Source organism: Pseudorca crassidens, chromosome 20 (assembly GCF_039906515.1).
Source record: "Pseudorca crassidens isolate mPseCra1 chromosome 20, mPseCra1.hap1, whole genome shotgun sequence".
Taxonomy (NCBI): Eukaryota; Metazoa; Chordata; class Mammalia; order Artiodactyla; family Delphinidae; genus Pseudorca; species Pseudorca crassidens.
In genome coordinates, this window is record NC_090315.1 from 11,127,818 (window position 1) to 11,150,867 (window position 23,050).

General features: G+C 54.1%; 2 protein-coding genes and 1 non-coding gene across 7 annotated transcripts; 2 read left to right on the plus strand and 1 right to left on the minus strand.

Moving 5' to 3' along the window:
• The first annotated feature begins 614 nt into the window (after positions 1–614).
• On the plus strand, positions 615–8,802 carry RTN2 (reticulon 2). 2 transcript variants are annotated; one of them, XM_067718681.1, is made up of 10 exons: positions 615–807; positions 2,473–2,517; positions 2,641–3,111; positions 3,217–3,477; positions 5,706–5,913; positions 6,285–6,423; positions 6,570–6,639; positions 6,766–6,812; positions 7,973–8,031; positions 8,304–8,802. In XM_067718681.1, exons 1-10 carry the CDS (start codon positions 774–776, stop codon positions 8,383–8,385), a joined length of 1,416 nt encoding a protein of 471 aa, XP_067574782.1. In that variant the 5' UTR covers positions 615–773; the 3' UTR covers positions 8,386–8,802. The 2 variants fall into 2 exon arrangements, with proteins under 2 accessions (XP_067574782.1, XP_067574783.1); XM_067718682.1 differs by lacking the exons at positions 615–807; positions 2,473–2,517; positions 2,641–3,111; positions 3,217–3,477 and adding an exon at positions 4,153–4,180.
• A 3,179-nt stretch (positions 8,803–11,981) lies between these two features.
• TRNASTOP-UCA (transfer RNA opal suppressor (anticodon UCA)) lies at positions 11,982–12,068 on the plus strand. The gene has a single exon. It is a non-coding gene; the product is annotated as a tRNA-Sec (tRNA).
• A 2,993-nt stretch (positions 12,069–15,061) lies between these two features.
• On the minus strand, positions 15,062–22,032 carry FOSB (FosB proto-oncogene, AP-1 transcription factor subunit). Of its 4 annotated transcripts, XM_067718702.1 has the most exons (5): positions 21,311–22,032; positions 19,060–19,389; positions 18,681–18,788; positions 17,525–17,680; positions 17,245–17,384 (listed from the first exon to the last, which is right to left on the minus strand). In XM_067718702.1, the coding sequence occupies exons 1-5, from the start codon at positions 21,434–21,436 to the stop codon at positions 17,382–17,384; spliced, it is 723 nt and encodes a 240-aa protein (XP_067574803.1). In that variant the 5' UTR covers positions 21,437–22,032; the 3' UTR covers positions 17,245–17,381. The 4 variants fall into 4 exon arrangements, with proteins under 4 accessions (XP_067574799.1, XP_067574800.1, XP_067574801.1 ...); XM_067718698.1 differs by having other exon boundaries at positions 15,062–17,680; positions 21,311–22,026; XM_067718699.1 differs by having other exon boundaries at positions 15,062–17,680; positions 19,060–19,477; positions 21,311–21,394.
• Between the last annotated feature and the right edge of the window lie 1,018 nt (positions 22,033–23,050).

The window sequence follows — 23,050 nt, forward strand, 5'->3', positions numbered from 1 at the left end:
AGGCCACGCCTCTAGCTCCTCAGTCTCGGACTGACCCCACCCAATTTAGAACAATTCTAAATTGGCTTAAACCTCCCCAAGTCTGAGTTCCTCCCCTTGTCTCAAAACTTTCCGAGTAGTTTCTCCCCGCCCCCTTTCCCACTCCCATTGAGAATCTAGGCTTATACCTCTACCTCTCAGCGGTAAAATCTTTATACCCTCCCCTCAATGCCACCTCTAGCTCCACCCCAACCCACTCTGAGATCCACGCCCCCATCCTCTCCGCCTAGGCTCCTTCATCATCATTTCCCGGAGCCCCTCACGCTACCCTCGGTCCCGCTTCTCTCCCCCTAAAGGCCCCGCCCTCTTCTGTCTAGACCCCGCCCTTCAGACCGCCTTCCAGGCCTTCTCGACAGGTAGCCTACGGTCCTAGCTCCGCCCCTCTATTAGGAAGGCCACGCCCACCTCCATCCTCCCGGGTGTTTCCCCTCCCCCTCCCCCTCCCTCATGTTCCGCCCCCCGTTCTCTGGCCCCGCCCCCGGGCCCCGCGCTGCAGTCGCCCCACAGCGGCCCCGCCCGCCACCGCTGAGCCGAACCGAGGGCGGCGGCGGCGGCGGCGGCGGCGGCGGCGGCGGCGGCGGCGGTGGCGGCTGCTGGAGCGGCCCGGGAGGAGGAGGCAGCGAGGATGGCGGCGGCGGCGTCCTGGGCGCGGCGGAGATGAGCGCTCGCGGCCCCAGGCCCAGGGCGGCGTGGCCGGAGTGGGCGGGGGTCCCGATGCAGGCCCGAGGGGGGCCATGGGGCAGGTCCTGCCGGTCTTCGCCCACTGCAGTGAGTAGGGGGAGGCTCAGGCCTGGTGTGGGGCCCAGAGGCCCGGGTGGGCTCCTCCCCGGTTTCCCCTCCGACCTGGGCCGCGGGAGAGCCGAGATGGGGAGGAAGCGAAGGAGACAAAGGAAGCTCTCCCTCCCCACCGTGTTCTAGCGGCGATGGGGGCGACTTGACCCGGACAACCTGAGTGAGACTGGGCAGAGGCTGGGGGCACTGAGATAGCCGACGAGGGGCGCTCTGGGCCCTTGAATGTGCCCCGGGGCTCCGCCCGGGGATGAGGAAGCTCTCCGGGAGCTGTCCCCTCGCCCTGGTGCTGGCCACAGCCAGCGGTGAGGGGATTTGAATAGAGGGGTAGAGCCACGATGGAGAAGAGGGTCTGACTCCCCCCTTCCCCCGCATCACCCATCTTCGCATCCCACCTCCGTTTTCTCCCCAGACTCAGAGGCAGCCCCGACCTCGCCCGAATTGTACAATCCCCTGTCCCCGGGATACAGCCATCCCTGGGTTGGGACTAGGACTCCTGGGTCCTTAGGTTTTACCACTCCAGGTCTCTGATTCCTGGCCTCCTATTCCCTAGCTGAAGAAACGAGGTGGGGGCGGGGGGGCATCTGATTTCAATCTCCAAACGGTACTGAGCATCTCCTGTAGGCAAAGCCCCAAGCTAACTCTGAGAGGCTGAATTCCATAATTGAAAACGCCTTGCCTGAGCCTTATGATTTCTGAGCCCAGGGCTCTAACAGTCCTTGGCTAACATGCTCTGTCTCACACCCCTATGGTTCTGACAGCTGGGGATTGCAACGCCGACCTAGCCACTTGCACGTCTTGGGAGTCAACATGCCAAAATTCTGAGAATTTGTTATTTCAACATTTTAGAGTATCATCCCAACATTCTAATATCTTGTCCTTACCTGGGCTTACAAAGGAAAGCCCTACGTGATCTCCCCACCCCCACCCCACCCCGCCTTTCCTCTCTGCCCTCATCTCCCTTCCATCTCCCCATCAGTCACCCTGTTCCAGTCCCATCTGCACACTTCTCAGTTCCTCAGATATGCAAAGCTTAGTGCTTGCCTCAGGGCCTTTGCACTGGCTTTTCCCTCTGCCTGGAAGACGCTTCCCTAGATATCCGCATGGTTTCCTCACATCATTCAGGTTTCTGTTCAAATGGCATCCGGGAAGTCTTCCTCACCAACCTGTCTGAAATAGCACCCCCTTACTTTCTCTTCCCTTACCTTAATTTTTCTCCACACACTTAGCACCCAACATCATAAGTTTAATTGTTACTGTCTATCTCCCCTATAGAGTGTAAGCTCTATGAGACTAGACATTTTGTCTGTTTTGTTCACAGTTGTATCCTCAGGATCTAAAACAGTGCCTGGCATGTATTAAACACTCAATTAATGGTTGTTGAAAGAATTAATTAATTGAAGCCTCCTAAAATCCCTAATTTAAAGACACTAAGATCGAGATTCCTGGATTTGAACTTCTAAGACTGAGCTTCAGACAGCAGGGATACTAAGGTTTTACAGTCTGTATACAGAATGTTCTAGAGGTCCTGTAATTAAAACTCTAAGATTCCTTAATTCAGACAGGTTTCCAGGACTAGCACACTACTTCTGTAACTCGGGCAATCTAAGCTTCTAAGAGTCTTTGATTCTTTCCCTCTTGCAGAAGAAGCTCCGTCTACAGCTTCCTCTACTCCCGACTCCACAGAAGGTAAGCAGAGAGGGAGGGTGTGAGAGTGGGACTTGAAGGGGGCTCACAGCTGGGTAAAGGGCTTAAGGGGAGTGGGCTAGGGTCTTGGTCAGAGGAGTTCGTGCCCTCCTTTGCTCATGGCAGGAGGGAACGACGACTCGGATTTTCGGGAGCTGCATACAGCCCGGGAATTCTCAGAGGAAGACGAGGAGGAGACCACGTCGCAGGACTGGGGCACTCCCCGGGAGCTGACCTTCTCCTACATCGCCTTCGATGGCGTGCTGGGCTCTGGGGCCCGCAGGGATTCAGCTGCTCGCCGCCCACGGCCCCAGGGCCGCTCAGTCTCGGAGCCGCGAGAGCCGCCCCCGCAACCTGGCCTGGGCGACAGCTTGGAGAGCATCCCCAGCCTGAGCCAATCCCCGGAGCCTGGGCGCCGTGGTCACCCCGATTCTGCCCCTCCAGCTGAGCGCCCCCTGGAGGACCTGGGGCTCCAACTGGACCAAGTGGGCTGGGCGGCCCGGGGAGCAGGGTCCGGGGAAGACTCTGCCACCAGTAGCTCCACCCCGCTGGATGACGAAGAGCCCGACGGATCAGAGGTTGGAGAGGCTGGGAAAGGTGAGATGTCCCAGGTGCTGGGACAAAAGCCACCAGGGGTGGGTGGTCTCTCCTTAGGGCACCTCCATGGTGAAAGCTCACAGCCTTCTCTCTCTAACGCACCAGAACTGGACCTACAACTCGGACTCGCTCAGTCCTCGCCGCCCGAAGTCTTGACTCCACAGCCCAGCCCTGGCTCTGGAATCCCTCAGGCCCGTACCCCATCTCCACATCGATCTCGGGATTCGAACTCTTGGCCAGATGAGCCCTTGCTGGACAAGAAGGAGGAGGAAGAGCCATGGGGAGGGCTGGAGCGGGAGCCAATCACGGGGCAGTGCCTCGATAGCACGGACCAATCAGAATTCACATTGGAACCACACTTTCTAGGTAAAGTGCATGAGGGAACGTGCTCCTTTGGACTACAGCGAGGGTGGAGGATTGATTTTTAAAGGGACCATCCTCTGGAAGGAACGGAGGAGAATGGAGAAGCGAGGAGGTATTGCTACTGGCAAGACATTGTAAACTCCACCCTTTAAAAAAATTTTCCCGTTACCTGAGATTGCTATTGGCTCTTTTTAAATGGTTCCCCCGCCCACTTGAGAAGTTAGCCCTCCCACCTGAGAAGTTGGAAGAAGCATTAGAATTGGCTAATTGCTAAAAAATAATCCCTCTTTTGGAGTGCTCCCCCTAGAGGCTGATTTTGGACAGGCCAAATCCCTGAAAAAATAATGCTCTTTTCTGAATGTGGCCACCGGGCAAGTAAAAGTAAACTCCGTGCGTTTTAAAAACTCTCCTCTTCCCGGACCACATGAATTGGCCAATTGTAAATAGACCCCGCCTTACTTTAAAGTATGCTCAGCCTCCACGAACGGTTCCTATAGGTAGGTTATAGACATCACTGCTTTTGGCTGTTTACAAAGAGAGCCACCCCGTTTTGGAATTGTTCCCACCGCAATGGAGAGTCATTGGCTGGGTACAAAGGAGCCCCGCCCCCTTACTCCCTCCCTCCGGGTTCCACTGAAGTGGGCAAAATCCCTGAGAAGCAGCAGTGTCTGTAGCCTCTCACTCGGAGCCGAGATGGGGAGTAAAGGTGGGCTTTCGGGGCGGGTTGGGACGCGGGCGCTGGGGGACCGTGGAAAGGGACCCAGATTCACTTTTATCGCCCTCAAATCTGGGGGATGTTTCCTCTTGGTCCCAGATTCCCCAGAGCGGCAGGCTGGGGCTGAGGGGCTGCGGGGGTGTCTAGGGAGGGCGTGGAGGGAGTATGGGGTCCCCTCTCTCTCGAGCCGGAGCTTTGGGGCCCAAGAGCAGCGAGGCCCCCTCCCCCAGCCTCAGGCCCAGGCGGTGCTGTCACTCAGTAGCTGGACAGGCCAGCACAGCTGCCTGAGAGGCACCCTCCCCCCATCGTGCCTAAACTTAGCCCCCGCCTCAGGCGACCCGGCCCCTCCCCCACCACTGGCTCAGGCTTTGGGGAGCCTGCAGGGGAGTGGTTGAGGGGAGGTCTACCCTAGTTAGAGGTAGATGGGAGGATGTGCATAGGGAAGATACAGAAGTGAGGAGAGTCAGACTCTGAGGGGGACTGGTTGGGATGGGTCAGTTTGATTGGGGTTAAGGGTGGGAGGATGGAGACTGTCTGGAAATAGATGGCAGGGTACTGGGCTCTCAGTTCAGGGCTCAAAGCAGAGCCGATTATAGGGACGGTTGTTAAAAGTTAAGATGAGTGAGATGAAACGTTGAGGTCCAAAGGTCACTGATCAGGACAGAGGCTGGGCTTGGGAGGTGAGTTTAGGATCTCTGAAAGGGGTCAGAAGTTTGAGTTAGGGCCTAAGAAGGAGGATGATGTTATTAATACATTTAGGACTTCGATGTATGTGTTGGTAGGGGTATCAAGGAGACGTGACTTTACACCTGTCAGGGTGCAAAAAATAAAAAGAACAATAACACCCATTGCTGGGCAGGATGCTGGGAAAAGATCACTTGCGTGTTGCTCATAGAAATAAGGATTGTTACAGTCTTGCTAGTAAGCAATCTGATCATATTTATGACATTCAAAAATACATACTTAGTCCACCCAGCGATTCGACCCCTGGCACTCTATCTCAGAAATAGAACCTCCCGGAGGTAAGAATATCTGCAGGAGGCTGGTCCTTGTAGTACTGTCAGGGAAGAGGATGGGGGAGGAAACAAAGTAAACGACCCAGCAATAGCTGCATGGTTGAATAAAATGAATGATGGTGTAGCCACACCATGGAATATCGTGTAGCCCTTAAAATGAATGAATGAATAGCTATTCCCGTTGACTAGGAGGGAATTCTAGGAGGAAAATAGAGTGAGATATGCATGATGCAGAAGATTGATTTTTCACCCAAAATTGTGTTCACACATTATCTATGGGCAGGAGTAAGCTTGAGGGGACTTGCTAGACAGTTAACTTGGGTTTTCCAGGAGGCAAGCATGGAATAAAAGAAGATAAATAAAAATCTGGAAATTGGGTTAAGGCTCTGACAGGTGTGTCGAGAGGTGATGTTTCAGCCCCAAGACAGGAAATAGGAGGTCAGGAGGTCAGCCAGGCCAGCTCCAAACCCCAGCCTGATTGCCGCCCCCTCCCTCCACAGTGGCAGACCTGCTGTACTGGAAGGACACGAGGACGTCAGGAGTGGTCTTCACAGGCCTCATGGTCTCCCTGCTCAGCCTCCTGCGTTTTAGCATCGTGTCCGTGGCGGCCCACGTGGCCCTGTTGCTGCTCTGCGGCACCATCTCTCTCAGGGTTTACCGAAAAGTGCTGCAGGCCGTGCACCGGGGAGACGGCGCCAACCCCTTCCAGTGAGAGCCTGCAGCCTGGCCCCCAAACCTGACCTCTGTCCAGACCTCAGCGCTGACCCTAAGTCATGACCCATGACCTCAGATCAGGCACTGACTTCTCACCCTGGCCCTGACCCATCCTGTTCCTGTTCCTGACTCCAGCCTGACCCTGACATTAAACCAGACTCTGACCCTTGACTTCCAGCCGTAACCTCAGACCCTAACCTCTTACCCTTAATCCTTGATCCCGTCTCCTGACCCTGACCTCCACCCTAGCATGCTACACCTGGCCTTACTCCCCAACCCTCACTTCTTGCCCTTGACTCAGCCACGCCCCTCAGCCTGGGTCCCATCCACCCATTGAGTGGCCTCACACACCTCTGTTCTCTCAGGGCCTACCTGGATGTGGACCTGACCCTGACTCGGGAGCAGACAGAACGTATGTCCCAACAGATTGCCTCCTGTGTGGTCTCTGCGGCCATGCAGCTGCGGCATTTCTTTCTGGTAGAAGACTTCGTGGATTCCCTCAAGGTGCCCCGAAGCCCCACACTCCCTCCTGGGTCCCAACATTCAACTCCCTGCCCCTGGGGGGAGGAGGGGAGAAGGGCCATTGCTGGGGAAGTTCCCAGCCCAGGGTGTACCCCATAGACTCTGCTGACCCCGACCCTCACCTTCAGCTGGCCCTTCTCTTCTACATCTTGACCTTCGTGGGTGCCGTCTTCAATGGTTTGACTCTTCTCATTCTGGGTGAGCTGGGAAGGCTGTGAGGGGCGGCGCGGGGAGGTGGGTTGCTGGGGTCTGCTGGAGGACAGGGCTCTGAATGGAGCTGTCAATCTCCCTGGAGAGCCCTGACCCCCATCTCTGTGCCCGCAGGAGTGATCGGTTTATTCACAGTCCCTCTGCTGTACCGGCAGCACCAGGTAAGTGCGACAGGCCCTCAGTTGGCAGTACCCCGGCCAAACCACCCCCCACACACACACAGCCGGGGTCCGTGACAGATGTCCCAGCCAGAGACAGGAGGACAAGCTGGTGTTCCCACCCCTGACAGAATCAGGCTCTGACTGACACATGCTAGGCACAGGTGGTCTGCCTGCTGCCCCTCCTCCATGCAGCTAGGGTCTACCTAATATGTTTCCACAGCCAGAGACAGGCATTTCGATAGGTGGCCCGTGACAGAGCCAGGATCTGACACATTCCAACCCAAGGCAGGTAGACTAACTGATGCTTCTCCCCAACAGTGATCCAAGGTCTGCCTTGACACGTCCTACCTCCAGAGAGGCAGCCTGACTGGTGTCTTCTCTGCCGACATAGCACGAGGCTGAACAACACTCTTTCTAGCCAGAAACAGGCAGACAGATGAATGCCTTCTCCTGATACCCCGATACCCTGTCTCCCCTGATACCACCAGAGACTGACAAACACATATTCCATTTGCAGACAGACAGACAGACAGACTGACGCCATCTATCCCTACACATAGTCTGGGTCTGACTGACACCCAGCCCAGCCCAGAACACTGACAGAACCAGGGCCAACTGACACATATCCTATCCAGAGACAGGCAGATGGACCAACATTCCATTTTTAACATTCTCCGGCACAGCTGAGAGCCAAACGATACATGTTCCTGCCAGGGAGATAGCCCTAGCTCCCTCACATGCCGGAATCACCGAGGCTCACAAAGTCAGTTAACACTGAATTAAACTAATATTTAAATCAATCCACTCAGGGACGCAACAACCAACACTAACACTCTCTATTCTTACGCTGCCCCTAAACACACACACACACAAAACTCACTCAAAGATTAACAGTAGTTCCCAGGACGCAAAGCCACTGGCAGATTCTTGTGTGTCTACCTGACATCACTTCCCACACAGAGTGTGGTCCAATTGACTTGACACTTCACCTTGGACCTCTGATTTCCAAGGGTATTTTATCAGGTTTAGAGTTGATGGTGGAGTGGTGGGCCACTCCTCCCAACTCCTGATCTGGGGGTGGGGGAGGAAGAAGCTTTCTTAATGAATTAGGGAGAAGAACCCCCTCCAATCTCTCCTTTCACCCCTTCTTGTCTCCCCAGGCCCAGATTGACCAGTATGTGGGATTGGTGACCAATCAGTTGAGCCACATCAAAGCTAAGTAAGGGCATGTGGTAGAGACGGATGGGCTGGGGAATGCGAAAACTTGGGAATGCTCCTCCGCGGCCCCACCCCCAATATTCCCTGTCCCTAAATCTCCTGGGGCTGAGTGCCTGCTTTTCTTAAAAGGTGAGAGACAGTTCCATCGCAGGCCAGTAGGTGGAGGGCAGGGGCTGGCTTGGGCACTCAGTTCCTCCATCGAGTTTTTAGTTCCTAGATACTACTTATCCTGTCGCTTGCCCCACCCCTTGACTCCACCTGTTTCTCCCTCAGGATCCGAGCTAAGTTCCCAGGGACCGGAGCCCTTGCCTCGGCAGCAGCCGCAGTCTCCGGATCCAAAGCCAAAGCCGAATGAAAGGGGTGCCTCTGCCTGCGGGACGCCTGCCCCCACCCCCTGTAGCCCTCTGCCCTCCTCCATTTCCCTTCCATCCCCACCCTCTCCCTGCCTCATCCCAAGCCATTTCCCAGTGGGTGTCAGGATCGCTCACACCAGGGAGTTTGCGCAAATTGCCTGAGTGGCCAGGACTACATTTCCCAAGAGGCTCTGCTCTAGGAGTCTTGGAAAGGCGAGGCACCTTGGCCACGGGGCCTGCTGGGACTTGTAGTTGCCTAGATAGGGCACACGCCCTGCACTTCCGGGACCCCACCGCTAGAGGCGCCGTGAAGGGGCGATGTCTCCTGGATGCCACTGGCCCCAACGCTGGGGCTTTGCATGGGGCCCAGGGGAGGCCTGAGCTTGGATTTACACTGTAATAAAGACTTCTGTGGAAAACCCAAGGCCTCCTGTGCTTCCAGCCCCGTCCAGTTTTCACCTTCCTGTACTGAAAAGCAGGTAAGTGATACTCAAGGAGGAATCTTCCCCATCTCTGCGGAGGAAGAAACTTCCCCTCTGCAATCTGAGAGTTGGCTGATCCCAGGGCTAGCCAAACCTTGACAGCCACTTTCCATGCCTGTGCTCAAGGCAGACATCGCGAGTCGATCCCCACACTCTCCCTGCTGGGCAACCATTTCACCTGAGTCCGAGAACCATGTATCCAACTGCCTAATGGAAGACTCTCCCCTCAAACATATCTAAACCTCTTCCTTGTCCTATCTGATTTCCCACTCAGGGACATCCCCTCCTGCCCAGCCAGAGACCCAGGTATGGCCCTGGACTCCTAATCCCTCACCCCCAACATCTAGTCAGTCAGCAAGCCATGTCTTTTCTCTCTTTCCAACCTCTCCACCCGTTTCTCTCCATTCCAACTGCCTTGGGAATAAGCACAGGGCCTCGTGGCCTCTTTGGGCCTCAGTTTCCAAAACTAAACTGGGGGAGGAGGAGGCAGGAGACTGGAGTCTAAAGACCGACAGACCTGGATTGAATCATCTTCACTTTTTGGCTGCGTAACCCTGAGCAAGTGAACTCACCTCTTGAAGGCTCATTTCCTCAAATAGAAAATTGTCGCCATAAACTACCTACATGTAAAGCCCTTGTTACAGGGCCTGGCATAGAATAAATGTCCAGTAAACAGAAGCTGCATTGTTAGCTATGACATTGTTTCCCAAACCTCAGTCAGCCCTCAGGACCTTGATGATCTTTATATCACCTGTTCTGCTATTTGCCTAATTTTTTCTTTAAATTGGTTTATTAAAAAAAATAAAACAAATGTCTTTTAAAAGGAAATGTTACTCCACCACCAAGGAAGTCAGTATCACTTGCCAGAAATAGAAGATAACAGTTAAACACGAAACTATTACCATTTAAAATGTTTGGGGGCTTCCCTGGTGGCGCAGATGGTTGAGAGTCCGCCTGCCAATGCAGGGGACACGGGTTCGTGCCCCGGTCCGGGAAGATCCCACATGCCGCAGAGTGGCTGGGCCTGTGAGCCATGGCTGCTGAGCCTGCGCGTCCAGAGCCTGTGCTCCGCAACGGGAGAGACCACAACAGTGAGAGGTCCGCGTACCGCAAAAAAATATATATATATATATTAAAAAAAAAAATGTGCATCACCTAAAATCTTGCCTCTTGTGATGCATGTCACATTTTAGGAGATAGATAATGATGTTACAGGCGTAGTAGTTACAGCCTCGGGTTTTGTATACAGGGGTTGCCTAGCAGCAGCTAGCTAACTGAAAGAAACAGGACTTAGGGGGGCTTCTCTTAAATCTGAATTTGCCAAGCAGGGGTAGTGTTTTAAGCTTCCAAATAAAAGAGCAACATTTCCTAAAGATACTTTTATTCATACTTTCCATAAGACAAAGTGTCCATTTGTCCATCTCAAAGAAAGGAGGAAGATGGACTGGTTGCGATTATGGGTTCAGGAACGGCTAAAGCCCCCAAGCCCATCCTTGGTACCCCCACTGGAGGCAAGAAACAGGTTGGAGATGGAAACAGCCTTTATTGAGTGACTGCCAGTTGCCTGGTGCCATGTCAGCCTTCTATAGCCAGCTGCTCGTTATGATTCCCCCGAGTTGCACTAGTCTTGTTTTCCAGATGGGGAAACTGAGGCTCAGAAAAGGATAGTGATAATATTCTTGCGTTCATCCTACAAACATTTAGTGAGCATCCGGCAAGTGCTCAAGCACGCTTTGGGTACCAGGGACATAGAAATGAACCAAAGTGGTTAGGACTCCGTGCTCTCACTGCCTAGGGCCTGGGTTCAGTTCCTGGCTAGGGAACTAGGATCACATCAGCTTCGCGGCCTGGCCAAATAAACAAACAAACAAAATCCACCGAAACAAAGTCCACGGTTTCATGGAGCTGATATTCTAGCGGGAGCAGCCAGACAATAAGCAAACAGAAGTAGAATATGGCAGGTGGTGATCAGGGTGATGGAGAAAAGTCCAGAAGCGGAAGGGGGTAGAGTGACAGGGCTTGCTATTTTAGATTGGGTGCTCCGGGAAGGCTTCATTAAGTAGTGATATTTAAGCAGAGGCCAGAGTGAAGAGAGGCAGTGAGTCATGGGAACATGCGGAGGAAAGGAGATTCAGTCAGGGGGATCAACAAACGCAATGGCCCTGAGAAGGGAGCATGCCTGATGTGTGCAGCAAGAGATCTGTGAGCCAGAAACCGAGTATATGAGGAGAGAGGAGTAGGAGATCGGGTCCGAGGAGTGCAAAGGTCTAATCATCGGGTTTGTAAGGCTGTGATGAGAGCTTTGACTTTTACTCTGAGACGGGAGCCATTGGGAAGGTTTCATGTCGGGGAATGATATTGTCAAAGGATCACTGACTTGGATTTTAAAAGGATCACTTTTTTTGTAATAATATAATTACAATGGCACAAGTTCTGTTCTCCCAAGTGGTTGGGCTGTGTGGATAGGGTAGGGTACTATCCGTTTCTACGCCTCACTTTCCTCGTCCATAAAATGCAGATGCAAAAACTGATCTAAGCTCAATGGGGACAGAAATTCTGTCATCCGCAGAACCTAGGACTGCGTCTGGGACTCTAGGTGCTCACTGAACATGTGAAAAAACGTAGGGCTCTGTAGATCGCTGAAGTTCCACAAAAGAACAGCAGGTGTCGCCCCAGCCCTATGGCCGCCAGCTCGGAGCCTCCGGGGCTGGGCTAAATCAGACTCTAGCAGGAACCCACCCACTCGAATTCGGATTTTTCAGGAAAGGGGCCTCTGAATGCCGAATTATGAATCTTTTCTCTTAAACAATGGACTTCTTACTTGGAAAAAAGGGGCTTCTGGCCCTTTAACAGCCAGAAGGGAGGGCTCCAGGTCCCCTGGCGCCGTTTCCCAGAATGCACGGCGCAATGCAAATGAGACAGTTTCTAAAGCGACAATGATTCAACTCATGAGGCAAACTCAACATTTTGGAAGGATATGCACCGTAATAAATAGCTTGCGAGAATTTATGTATATTGAAGTCAACAGTATCACAGTCTCCGAAACTACATCACCATAGGTTAAAAAAGTGGAAATTTATGGGTTTTATACAGCTGTGTGGGAAGACTAATTATTCGCCCGGATGATCCTCAGTGGTCTGGGGTGCAGGCTTCAAACCTGTAGCTGTCTAGCGACAGAGTGGTTCAATTCCACCTTTCGGGCGTCGTACTCAATTCTCTTATCTAAGCTCTCTATCGTAGAGTGCGAATTGGTACGGAGAACGTTGTTTCACTTCTGCGCTCGACAATGCGTTTCTTTTTTTCCGCAAATAACAAAGAACTCCAAAAGATTAAGAAAAATTCGTCTACACTCTCTGTTCTAGGATATTTACAGTTTGAGAGTGATCCTGGATTCCTCCCCTTCACTTGCTTACTCACTTATTCATTTACTCACTCATGTACTTAATCACGCATGCACTTACTAAGCAAATATTTATTCATTTGATCATTCATTCATTCATTCACTCATTCAACAAGTATCTGCGGGGTGGTTGCTCTATGCCCGGCCCTGCACTGAGCGGTCCTGGGGACACACTGGTGACGACAAAACCCTGACCCTGACTTCATGGTGCTCCCAGTCAAGTGGAGGAGACAAACTTTAAACACTAATCAATTACCCATTTAATTAACAACTACAAAAGTGATAAGTACGGGGAAGGCAGGCACAGAACCTATGAGGACATCTTACAAGGAGACCTGAGTTCAGGTAGGGTGTCAGGGTAATAGCTGAATATACACCTGAAGGATGAGAGAGTGGATTAGCCAGCAGAGAGGGGGAATATTCCAGGCAGGGAAACAGGGTGGCCTCAATAACAGCGATGAAGATGGTGATAACTGCATTTTACTCTGCGCTCAGCGCTGGTGTGTACTAGCTCACTGATTCCCCTCAGCCCCATTCTGCAGCTGAGGAAACTGAGGTTCAGAAAGATGAAGTCTCTTGTCCAAGGTCACCCAGCTTTGGGAAGCCTCCAGCCCCAGGGCTCTCAGACCTCTGGCCAGTGCTATTTACCACTGCCCTGTGCTGTCTTTCCCAAATCAGCTACTCACCACGTCCTGTCTGTTCTGCCTCCTCAAAGTCTTTTGAATCCTTCCCCTCCTCTCTCTCCCACAGCCCTGGTCCTATTCCAGGCTCCTCCTCACATCTCAGTGTCCTCGCCCTAGCCTCATCTCTGATCTTCTGCCTTATCCTTGCCCCCTTCCTCTCCCAGCTACCCTCAACCTGGCAGCTAGAGGAGTCTTCCTAAAGCACAAACCTGTCCCTGACCTTCTTATGCTCAAAACCTGCCAGAGCTCCCCGGTACCCTCAAGAGAAGATCTAAACTCTTAGACTGGAATTTCAGCCTGCAGAATCTGCTCCCTGGTAACCTTTCTCTTCACACCTTTTGTTCTAGCGCCTGTGAACCTCTAGCTCCCTCAATGTATCAAGCCCTCTCCCCACTCACAGCTGTTTGCACTCACTATTTCATTAGACTCAGCCTTTTTCTATTCCCTTCTATGCTGTCTATTTATCCTCTAAGGCTCAGCTTAGCTATCCTCTCCTCCAGGAAGTCTTTCCTGACTCCCAGGTCAGGTTAGGTGCCTCCACTGGGCCCCTCAAGTCCCATGGACTCCCCCAACCCTGTCCAATTTAGATCATCCCTGACTATGAACAGGTCTGTGTCCCCCACTGGACTGTGAACCTTAGGAGGGGGGAGCCTGGGGCTATCTCAGTCTCTGCAGTATCCCCAACCCTGCCCAGCACAGGGCTGGGCACACGATAAATGCTTAGCAAATTTTGTGAATTAACTAAGAAATTAAGTAATTCCATCCTGACAAATACCCCTGCTTAGTCATTTACTAAGACATCTGACCTCTGGACCAGTACTTCCATTCCCAGAGTGCTTGCTGCTATGCAAATGAGAGCAGGTTTGGATCTTGCAATGGGGATGGCTCAGCTGTATCTTTGGACAAAGTGGCAATGGTTTTGGTTTAGTCAATCTTGGTTTGTCCCCAATATGTTCCAAACCCAGAAGAAGTGATCATGTGAAAAAGCAAAAGGCAACTGATCTTCACTGTAAAAGTGATCCAAGTTTTGTGAGTCATATAACCCTGAGGAGTTGCCATATGCCTGAGTGGTCTTCAGCAGCATAAACTTCTTCTAACTCTAAATTTTGCTCAGACAATTCCCAGAACATTACAGAGTCAAGTACAATAAGTTCCCTATATATGAACCTTCAAGTTGTGAGTTTTCAAAGATGTGAACATTCATTTGCATGCCTAATCATGTAAGTTAGTTCACGTGCAATGATACACGAAGGTTGCAGCAGCCGTTCAGAATGCAATCCAGTGCTACCATGTCATCTATGACGAGAAAAACAGAGAGACTACCTAGACATCACTGGATGACTAGCAAAAAAAGAGCTACTACCCAGACGTCACTGGATCATTTTTTCAAGAGGGTAGATAGAATTGAAGCCAGCAAGAAACCAGAACCTCTGCCATCAACGTCAGGCATGAGTGAAATTGCAGCTTGCCCTCCGTCTCTTATTGTTGACTATCCTTCAGCTCTACCATCTCCCACCTCCTCTCCCTCCTCCAGTCAGTAACTCTTCTTGCCTCTTCATGCCGGCCCCTGGATGCCAGCTGTTGTACTGTACTACTGTACTTTTCAAGGTACTGTACTGTAAAATTTTAAATGTTTTATTTTTTGTGTTTATGTATTATTTGTGCGAAAAGTATTATAAACCTATTACAGTGCAGTACTATGTAGCCGATTGTGTTAGCTGGGTACCTAGGCTAACTCTGTTGGGCTTATGAACAAATTGGACTTAACGAATGCCACCTCGGAACAGAACTTGTTTGTATGTAGGGGGCTTACTGTATAAATTCTTCCCTCACCAGGAAACCTCCCTGACCTTTAGCATTCTGGTATCAGACACCTCATGGCTTATATTCTGCCTCATTACTTCTTCAAGGAGGAGGTACAGCCTGTGTGTGTGGGAAGTCCTCCTGACTGTCTAGCCTCCCTCCATCCTGCTGTTGGCTGATTCACTAGTAAGAGTTCCAGCGTGTGTGTGTGCGTGTGCAGTCCCATAGCAATCTAACCTCACTCCTTCATGCTGAAAGGAAGGCAGGCGATGGGTATCAGGAGCAAACAGACCCTGAAGCTTGGTGGATGCACTTTTAAGAGCTTTTTATTGGCGACAGTGCAGAACCACGAAGGGGAGGGTAGCGGCCCAGTGCCAGCCAGCCCCAGCCCCCCAGGGGTCAGGTGCAAAATACAAAAAGAGAATCACAAATACAGCATGGGGTGGGGGTAGTTGGATATTCAATAAATTGTGGTCTGCAGCGGCAGGCCCTGCTCACAGCTTCACACTCACACCCAGAATCCTCAAAGATACAGATTACAAACATCTATAATCCCACAGGCTTACTCACAAAAATAAAATCTCAGGTCCCCAACGAACCCGGAGTCGGAAGACCGCTGGAGGATCAGGGACAGTCAGATGGAAACGGTCAAGTAAAAACAGGCAGAGAAAAGACAGAGGGGAAGGGACACTCGGGAAAGAGACAGGCAGAGACGGCCAGAAAACAACCAGAGGGGCCGAGACAATCAGAAAAGAGACAGCTAGAGACAGAGGCAGCCCAAGACAGGCCGCCTCGAAGTTTCCAGAAGCAGTGTTTCCAATTCAACGGCATGGCTTTGAGGGCCAACATGACCTAGAACAAGGTTGCGGAAGCTCTCACATACTCACGCGCACACACACACCCACATATAATATATTTATTTATACATAATAGATATAAGTGCCTTTCGGAAATCAGGAAAGGGATAAATAGCCGGGGTGGGGGGGGGTTCTGGGTTCAGGGCGGGAGCTGCGGGACGGGGCAGTGGAATGTTCTCCATGCAGCACGGAGGGCGGCGTGACCCACCCGATATTAAAAAATATCAATTGGCCTCATGATAAAATTCTCATGAGGTGAAACACAGGGAAAGGCGGGGGGAGGGGGGAGGGAGCCGAAACCAAGAATTGGGGCTGGGGCAGGGGGAGGGGAAGCTGGGACGGCGGGAGCCCAGCCCCTTCGGGTTCAAAGCCTCAGCCTTTAAATCTTCTCCGGAAAAACGTCGGGCCCCCTGGCAATCTCCCCTTGCTCCCTTTCTAGAAAGGATGTGGGGTGCCGAGGGGAGGGAGAAATTGGCGTCCTAGGCTGGGTTAGGGTGACAGGCCTTAAAGGAAAAGGCCAGGGCTTGGTCTGGGGGGAGGGGCGGGGGTCCTGAGGAGAGAGGCCACGCGAATGGGTGTCAGCCCCTCTCGATTCTGTCACCCCCTTGAGTCAAACTCATTTTGAGGGGAGGAGGGAGGCGGGTGGGGGAGGGGAGACCACGGAAGGGCTTTGGGGAGTGGGCGGCACAGTCCCTCCGGAGGGGTTCTGTCCCACCGGGCTCCTCCCCCCGCCCAATCCGGCCAACTCATTTCACAGTATAAAACACTCCCGCGGGACAGGCATCACAGCACCCACTGCTGCCTGAATCAGAGAGGCCCAACAAGGAAGGCCCGGAGGGGAGGCTGACGGGCGGTGGGGGAGGGTAGACTAACACTGGAATCCCAAAAGAGGGCTGGGGGCTGAATGTGCGGGGGATCCTTAGGGTTCAGGAAATTTAAATCAGAGCCAGTCTCGCTGGGAGGGAGCAGCTGGACGGTCAGGGAGGGAGGTTCACATTTCAGACTAAGTCTGGGTCGGGGGGGGGGGAAGGGGATCATCATAGGGGGGGCATCAACTTCCCTTGAAAGGGGGGCTCAATTCAGGGGAGGACCTACCCACATGGAAATGTTAGATAAATAAGCTAAGGTCGTGGTGGGGGGCGAGCAGGGAGAACCAGCCTTGTCACCCCTTGAAGGGTGGGCGTGGGAGACTCTTTGGGGGTCCTGTGGCATTTCCTTGTTGGGCCTCTCTGCAGAGGACTACAGCTCACCCCAAAGCCCACCGCCAGCACCCCTCTCCCTCCAGCCCAAAGGTGGGCGTCACCCCCGCCCCCACTCCCCCATCCCCAGAGGTTGGGTTGAAGCCAGACAGCCGACAGGCAGCCGGGGGGCGGTGTCCATCCCCTCCCCACCCCCTGTCCCCAAAGTCACCAGCTCTCTGGTCTCGCCGGGCCACAGAAACAAGAGGCGGCACAAAACACAAGGAAGTCCTCCTGTCCGACGGCAGTGGCAGCGGAGGGTCAGACAGGAGAGGCAGGGAGGCCACTCGCCCGCTTTGTCTCTTCCCCTCTCTCCTCCTCATCCAAATCTCTCTCTCCCTTGTGTGTTTGTTTGTTTTGTGTCTAAAGAGTTCACAGAGCGAGAAGGGAGGGCGAGTTCAGGGGGTCGGAAGGCTGGTCGCTGCCGCTGGTGCGTTGGGCGCCGGCGAACGCGGAGACCTCCGGGCAGGTGAGGACAAACGAGGAAGTGTACGAAGGGTTAACAACGGGGAAGGGGTCGCCGAGGACTTGAACTTCACTGTGTGTAAAGAGAGAAGCTGTCAGGTTGGGGGGTGCGTCTTGGCTGGTCTGGAAGGGCAGGGGCGGTGGTGGCGGGGGCGGAAGCAGCCAGCTGAAACCATCTTCCTTAGTGGATGCTGACCCCGGCAAATCTCTCACCTCCGCCAGCGGGCCCGGCCCGGGCCCCTCTTCGTAGGGGATCTTGCAGCCCGGTTTGTGGGCCACCAGCACAAACTCCAGACGTTCCTTCTCCTTTTGGAGCTCGGCGATCTCCGACTCCAGCTCCGCCTTTTCTTCCTCCAATTGGTCTGTCTCCTGAGGCCCGGGCGGCCAGGTCGCAGAGAAGAGCGAGGAAGGAGAAAAAGGCCGTGAGCGACTAGAGAAGGTGAGTCATGGCTGAAGCCATCTCTCCTAGACTGACTGTGGAGGCCCAGGGTTGGAAGGCAGCTCTGGACTGAAAGACCCCCTGAGATGGAGGCCTGGTGTGCTATGGGACTTGGGGCAAGGGTCTTGCTTTCTAGGAGCCTCAGTTTCCCCATCTGTCCAGTGGATGGTTGGGAAAGGGCCAGGTACACATAGGAAGTCTCTGGTTGCAAGAGGCACTCAGAGGTTTGTTGAGTGAGTGAACGATCGTCATATGTTTCTAAGGCCACCTATTCCCCTCTGTTACTTTTCCCCCTCTGCCTCCCAGGGAAGAGACCAGGTAGCTCAGGGAAGTAAAGAATTTCCCTGATTTAGCAGGGAAACCCCTGCAAGTATAAAGTAGAAAACTCTCAGACTGAGGTAGGGCATGAAAATAGAGGGGCATCGTGGCAGAGGCCACCAGTCCAAGCTCTGAGAACTACGGGTGGCCGGGGCAGGTGGTGGGGGAATTGATATAGAATCAAAGAATTTCGTTTCACAGACTCTCCAGAATGTTAAATCTAGCAGGAACCTGGGAGATTCACTGAGGAGTTGAAGAGATGGAGAAACTGAGGCAAAAATGGGTTATCACTTGCCCAAGACCAAAAAGGGGAAATGACTGGAGCGCCCCTCTATTAAAGTTCGCTCATATGTCCCCTCAGGATGAAGTGAAGGCCAGGCAAGTGGTGTGTGTGGTGGGGGAGATCCGGGGTCATAAACCAGGACAGGAAGCAGCCAGGAGTAGGTGAGAGCCTGCGTGTATGAGCTGGGTGACCCCGTCTGTATCTCGTTCCACATGTGGAACCTCTGGTTCTCAGTCCAGGATAAGGGCACAGGTGGTGGTGGGTAACAGAAGATGGGGAGAGAGCCCCCCTTCAGCATACCCTCATCCCACCCCAGGGACCATCCTCACCGCCTGGAGTCGGTCAGTCAGCTCCCTTCGCCGGTTCCTACACTTTGCTGCTGCCAGTTTGTTTCGTTCTCGGCGAACCCTTCTCTTCTCCTCCTCCTCTGGAGTGAGCTGAGTACGGGAGATAAGAGATAGTGAGATTTGGGGGACATGTGTTCCTCCCCATCCACCCCAAACCTCCTCTTCTTCAAGAATCCCCAGGAGTCAGAAAAGAACCTTCTAGACCTCACTGACTGTGGGGAGGATGATAGGGTTTCTGCAGCATTGAGGCTACAGATGGTCCCTCACCCCAACAGTGGGAAAGTTCCTGCCTCTCTTGCTTCTTCCCCTGCCCCCACCCCTGCCCCTGCACCCAGAGCAAGCTCTGATGCCCTTTACTCACCGTCTCCTCTCGGGGTCTCCTAGGCCGGGCTCGGGCTGGGCGGGGCCCAGGTCCAGTCCCAGGTCCACTGGTGGTTCCGCTGGTGGAAGGCCCACCACTGCCACTAGCTCCGCCACTGCTGTAGCCACTTATGCCCGGCGTGGAGTAACTGGTTCCTGGCATGTCATAGGGGTCAACGGCTGTGGGCTGGGAGGCCAGTGGCTGCCCCTGGGACTGGGCCATGGAAGAGATGAGGGTAGGTTGCACGAGCCACTGGAGGTCCTGGCTGGTTGTGATCGCGGTGACCGTGGGCACGAAGGAACCGGGCATCTCCCCAAGACCGGCGCACTCCTACAGGGTGACACATACACACACAGGCGTAGACACACAAACAGAGACACCGACACACACACCCCCAACACACACACACACACCGACCCTGTGAGTGAGCACGGGGCCAGCGGGTGTGGATGTGTGTGTCACAGGCAAAAAGCCACAACACCCACCCTTCCACTACACCGTGACGCAGTGGTTAATGAGAGGATTTCTGTGCAACTGGCTTCTACCTCCTCCTTCTTCCTCGGGGAAAGGTTGCACGGTTCCAGCGGGTGGTGAATCACACCCCGGGTTGGTGACTCTTAGGTGTGGGGGGTGGGGAGGAGGCTGGACACAGCCGGGTGACAGAACCCCCGGGATGGAGTCACAGCCACACACACAGCCACAACACCCCACCCCCACCCCAGAGGCAAGGGGAGGGAGAGGGAGAGGCCTTAGGCTAAGCCTCCCTCTACAGTCACACACATATACACACCCCTCTGAGCGAGGGGATGAGAGACTGGAGGGTCCATGAGACCCCCGTGCAGGGGCGGGGGTCCCAGTTAAAAGGGTGTTGGGGGACGGGCCTAGGAGTTTAGAACAACGTTTCAAGTAATTGTCTCTCCCCAGAGTAAGACTGACAAGCGACAGGTTACGGTGGGCAGACAAGGAGAGAAAGTGAGCAGCCAGGCTCCCTCAGACTGTCGCGGAGGTGGAGTGGTGTAGGTCCCGAGACCCCAAGCCCAAGCACCGTTCATCTCCCCCACCCCCAAAATGTAATCCTAGAACTGCTCGGAAGGCTTAACTACTCTCCCAGGGGGCGTGGTGAGGGACAGGCTGGCTCGCTGGCCAATCAGCATCCTGGAAACCCAGAGGGGGCGGGGCTCCTGAAGACCACCTGGCTGGTTCCCCTAGGGCTAGCGGTTCTAGTCCTGTCTTCGGACAAACCGGAGACACCCGGCGTCGGGAGCTTAAGGAGTGGGAATGTATCTGTGTGTGCCTGGAGAAGTGGGTGACGGTCACTATGTCTCCCAAAGAAATTCCGGCACACAGACACCCTCTGACCCTGAGAGCGGAGGGACAGGATCCCGGCAAGGTCCTTGCGGACTCATTGGATCGCAGAAGATCGCTCCTGTGGCGACAGGAATCCCCTCGCTCTTCCTCTAGAGGCCCGTAAAAGAGACCCTAGTGCCGAAGAACCACGGGTTCCGGGGACGAACTGGGGGAAGGAAACTGCACCCTACAAATAGGAAGGGAAAGTTGATTGGCCAAAGATTGCGCCGCGGCGGCCAATCGGAACGCCGGGCTGCCCCCTCCCTTAGCAACGTGGCCCCGGCGTTCCAAAATAGAACGCTCCCGGGACGTCAGGGGCGGGGCGGACGAAGGGGGCGCCACGCGCCGTGCGTGCCCCGCGTCAGACGGAGGATTCCAGCGCGTCAGCCGTTACGCACGGGTTCCCCGTTACGTCTCCGCGCAGGAGGCGGAGGCAGCGCCACTGAGGGTTCGAGGCCCGCCTTCCCACTGGGTCGAGGGTGACCCGGCGCCGGAGTAGGCGCTCGGATGGAGGAGGAAAAAGGGAGGAGGCTACTGGAAGCTTCCCCGGGATTTCCCCCACCTGCCTAACGGCGCTAGCTTCAGGTTGGTGACCTGAGTGGGGGGCAGTCCCCGAGCCGGCTAAAAGTTCTCAGCCCTGCTACCTCATACACGTTGCACTGAACGGCGTACTCACCCCACCCCCAAAGCTCACCCCTCTGTGCTCCCTCCCTGCGTTCCACGCACACAACCAATTGCAAGCACGTCCGGACTCTGCAGTTTGCAGAGTGCGCCGTGAGCCTATCCCCTCTCAGATCCTGGATTTTGACGCGTCTTTATTTGGGGTGGGGGGACTGCTCGCTCCACCCTTGACTTTAAAAAAATTATAAACCACAAAGCATCACCCCAACCCTCTAGAACTTACCTGGGAGGCGGCGGCGGTGGGTGGACTGCCGAAGGAGTCCACCGAAGACAGATATTGAGACTCGGCGGAGGGTGAGGAGCTGCACCGGGAGCCGGAGTCGTAGTCTCCGGGGAAAGCTTGAAACATTTCCCTGGGCACAGGGGGGCCCCTGTGACCACGCTGAGGTCGCCGGGAAGCCAAGGCTATGGCCGGGTGGGGGAAAGAAAGGTGAGAGTCCGGCGAAACTCGGGATGGGGGCAGCGTCCCGCTCCAACAAAGGCAAAGTTTCTGTGTAATTCTTTTGCGGTGCCCAGGCCCCCACAAGATGCCGCTGTGCCTCCTGAAAGTCCAGGCTCCGTAGGACCCGGGGGCGAGGGGGGATCGCTCCCCCAGAGGCGGAAAGCTCTGTCCTGCTGTACAGAATCTGCTTCGGGTGCGGTCCCCTCCACGCGTCCGGCGGGTCCCACGGGGGGAGGGGAGTAATAAGGAAGACGAAAAAAAGTAAGTCGATCCTCCAAAATAAAATGTAGAATTATCTAGAAGAATCCTTCCAAAAACTTTCCGGAAAAATAATAAACTGAATTTCACAGCCCCGAAGACGAAGAACCACTACAATCAAGTCCCAGCTCCGCGTATCCCAGCCTTGGCCGTAGCTCTGAGTCTTATGAATGAAGCCCAGAGCCGCTGTATTTATATGCCCGGGGCCCGGCCCCCCTGCTTACGTCACCCTTCCCGCGCTCCGCGAACTTCTCAATATCTCCGGCCCTGGTGAACCCAGCCACGCACCGTCCGGCAACAGACCTGCCCTAGCCTCGATCTGATCACCTGCATCACCCTTGCGGCCCTGAGGGTCTTGGGGGCTGCGTTCTGAAGCACTCGGCGGGAGGGGATCCCGGCCTGGTCTCCCCGGAGTTCCTGTGACGCAATTAGCCATATAAGGAGCTTGGCCGGCGCCGCTGAGTGTTTGTTTGGTATCCTAGCAATTACGTCAGAGGGAATCCCTCGCTCGCTCGTGCGCTCGCCCCGCGCGCCTGCGGAACCCGCCCGCGCCTGCGCAGTGCAGCGCCGCCCCGGGGGCTGATATTAATAGGCTATTAGACTGACCCAGCGGAGGATCCCCGCAGGGAAGACCCCCAGATGGGGGTCCCCCTCACCTCTGGCCGCCCCTCCCATTTCCCCTGGTGGTGCAGCGCTCTCTCTCAAGAATAAGGTCAATCTCCAAAAGCAGCTCTGGCTCTGTGGTGTAGTCACATAGGCGGGGAAACTGAGTCCCGAACCGGGTGGAAGGGGCTGTGATGCTCCAGGTGAAAGTGGAAGTGGGGGTGGAGTCCCGAGGCTCATACCAGCTTCTGCCCTGACTGGCTGTGCGACCTTGAAAAATGTCTTTTCTCTCTGAGCTTCACCTTCACTTTTCCCGGATGGACAAAGGATGTGTGTCTTGGACCCTGCTGCCCCCAGAGATCCGGCGGCGTTTGGGAGGTACGCGGGTTTGGTGGGGATGGGGAATAAAACAGGGTGAAGTGTCCCTCCTGCTGATGGTGTTGTTAACCTCTCCTTTCTACTTTATAATTCTATCCGTAGTCAGAAATAATGTATGTGTGGGGGGGCATAATTAATAATAATAGTAATAATAATGATGATGATGAAATAATAATAATAAATGCCATGTATTTAGCACTTACCAAATACCGGCTCTTGTACTAAGCCTTTCAATACAAGATTTACAATCGTTAAAACAGCTTTGGAAGGTTAAGGGAGGAA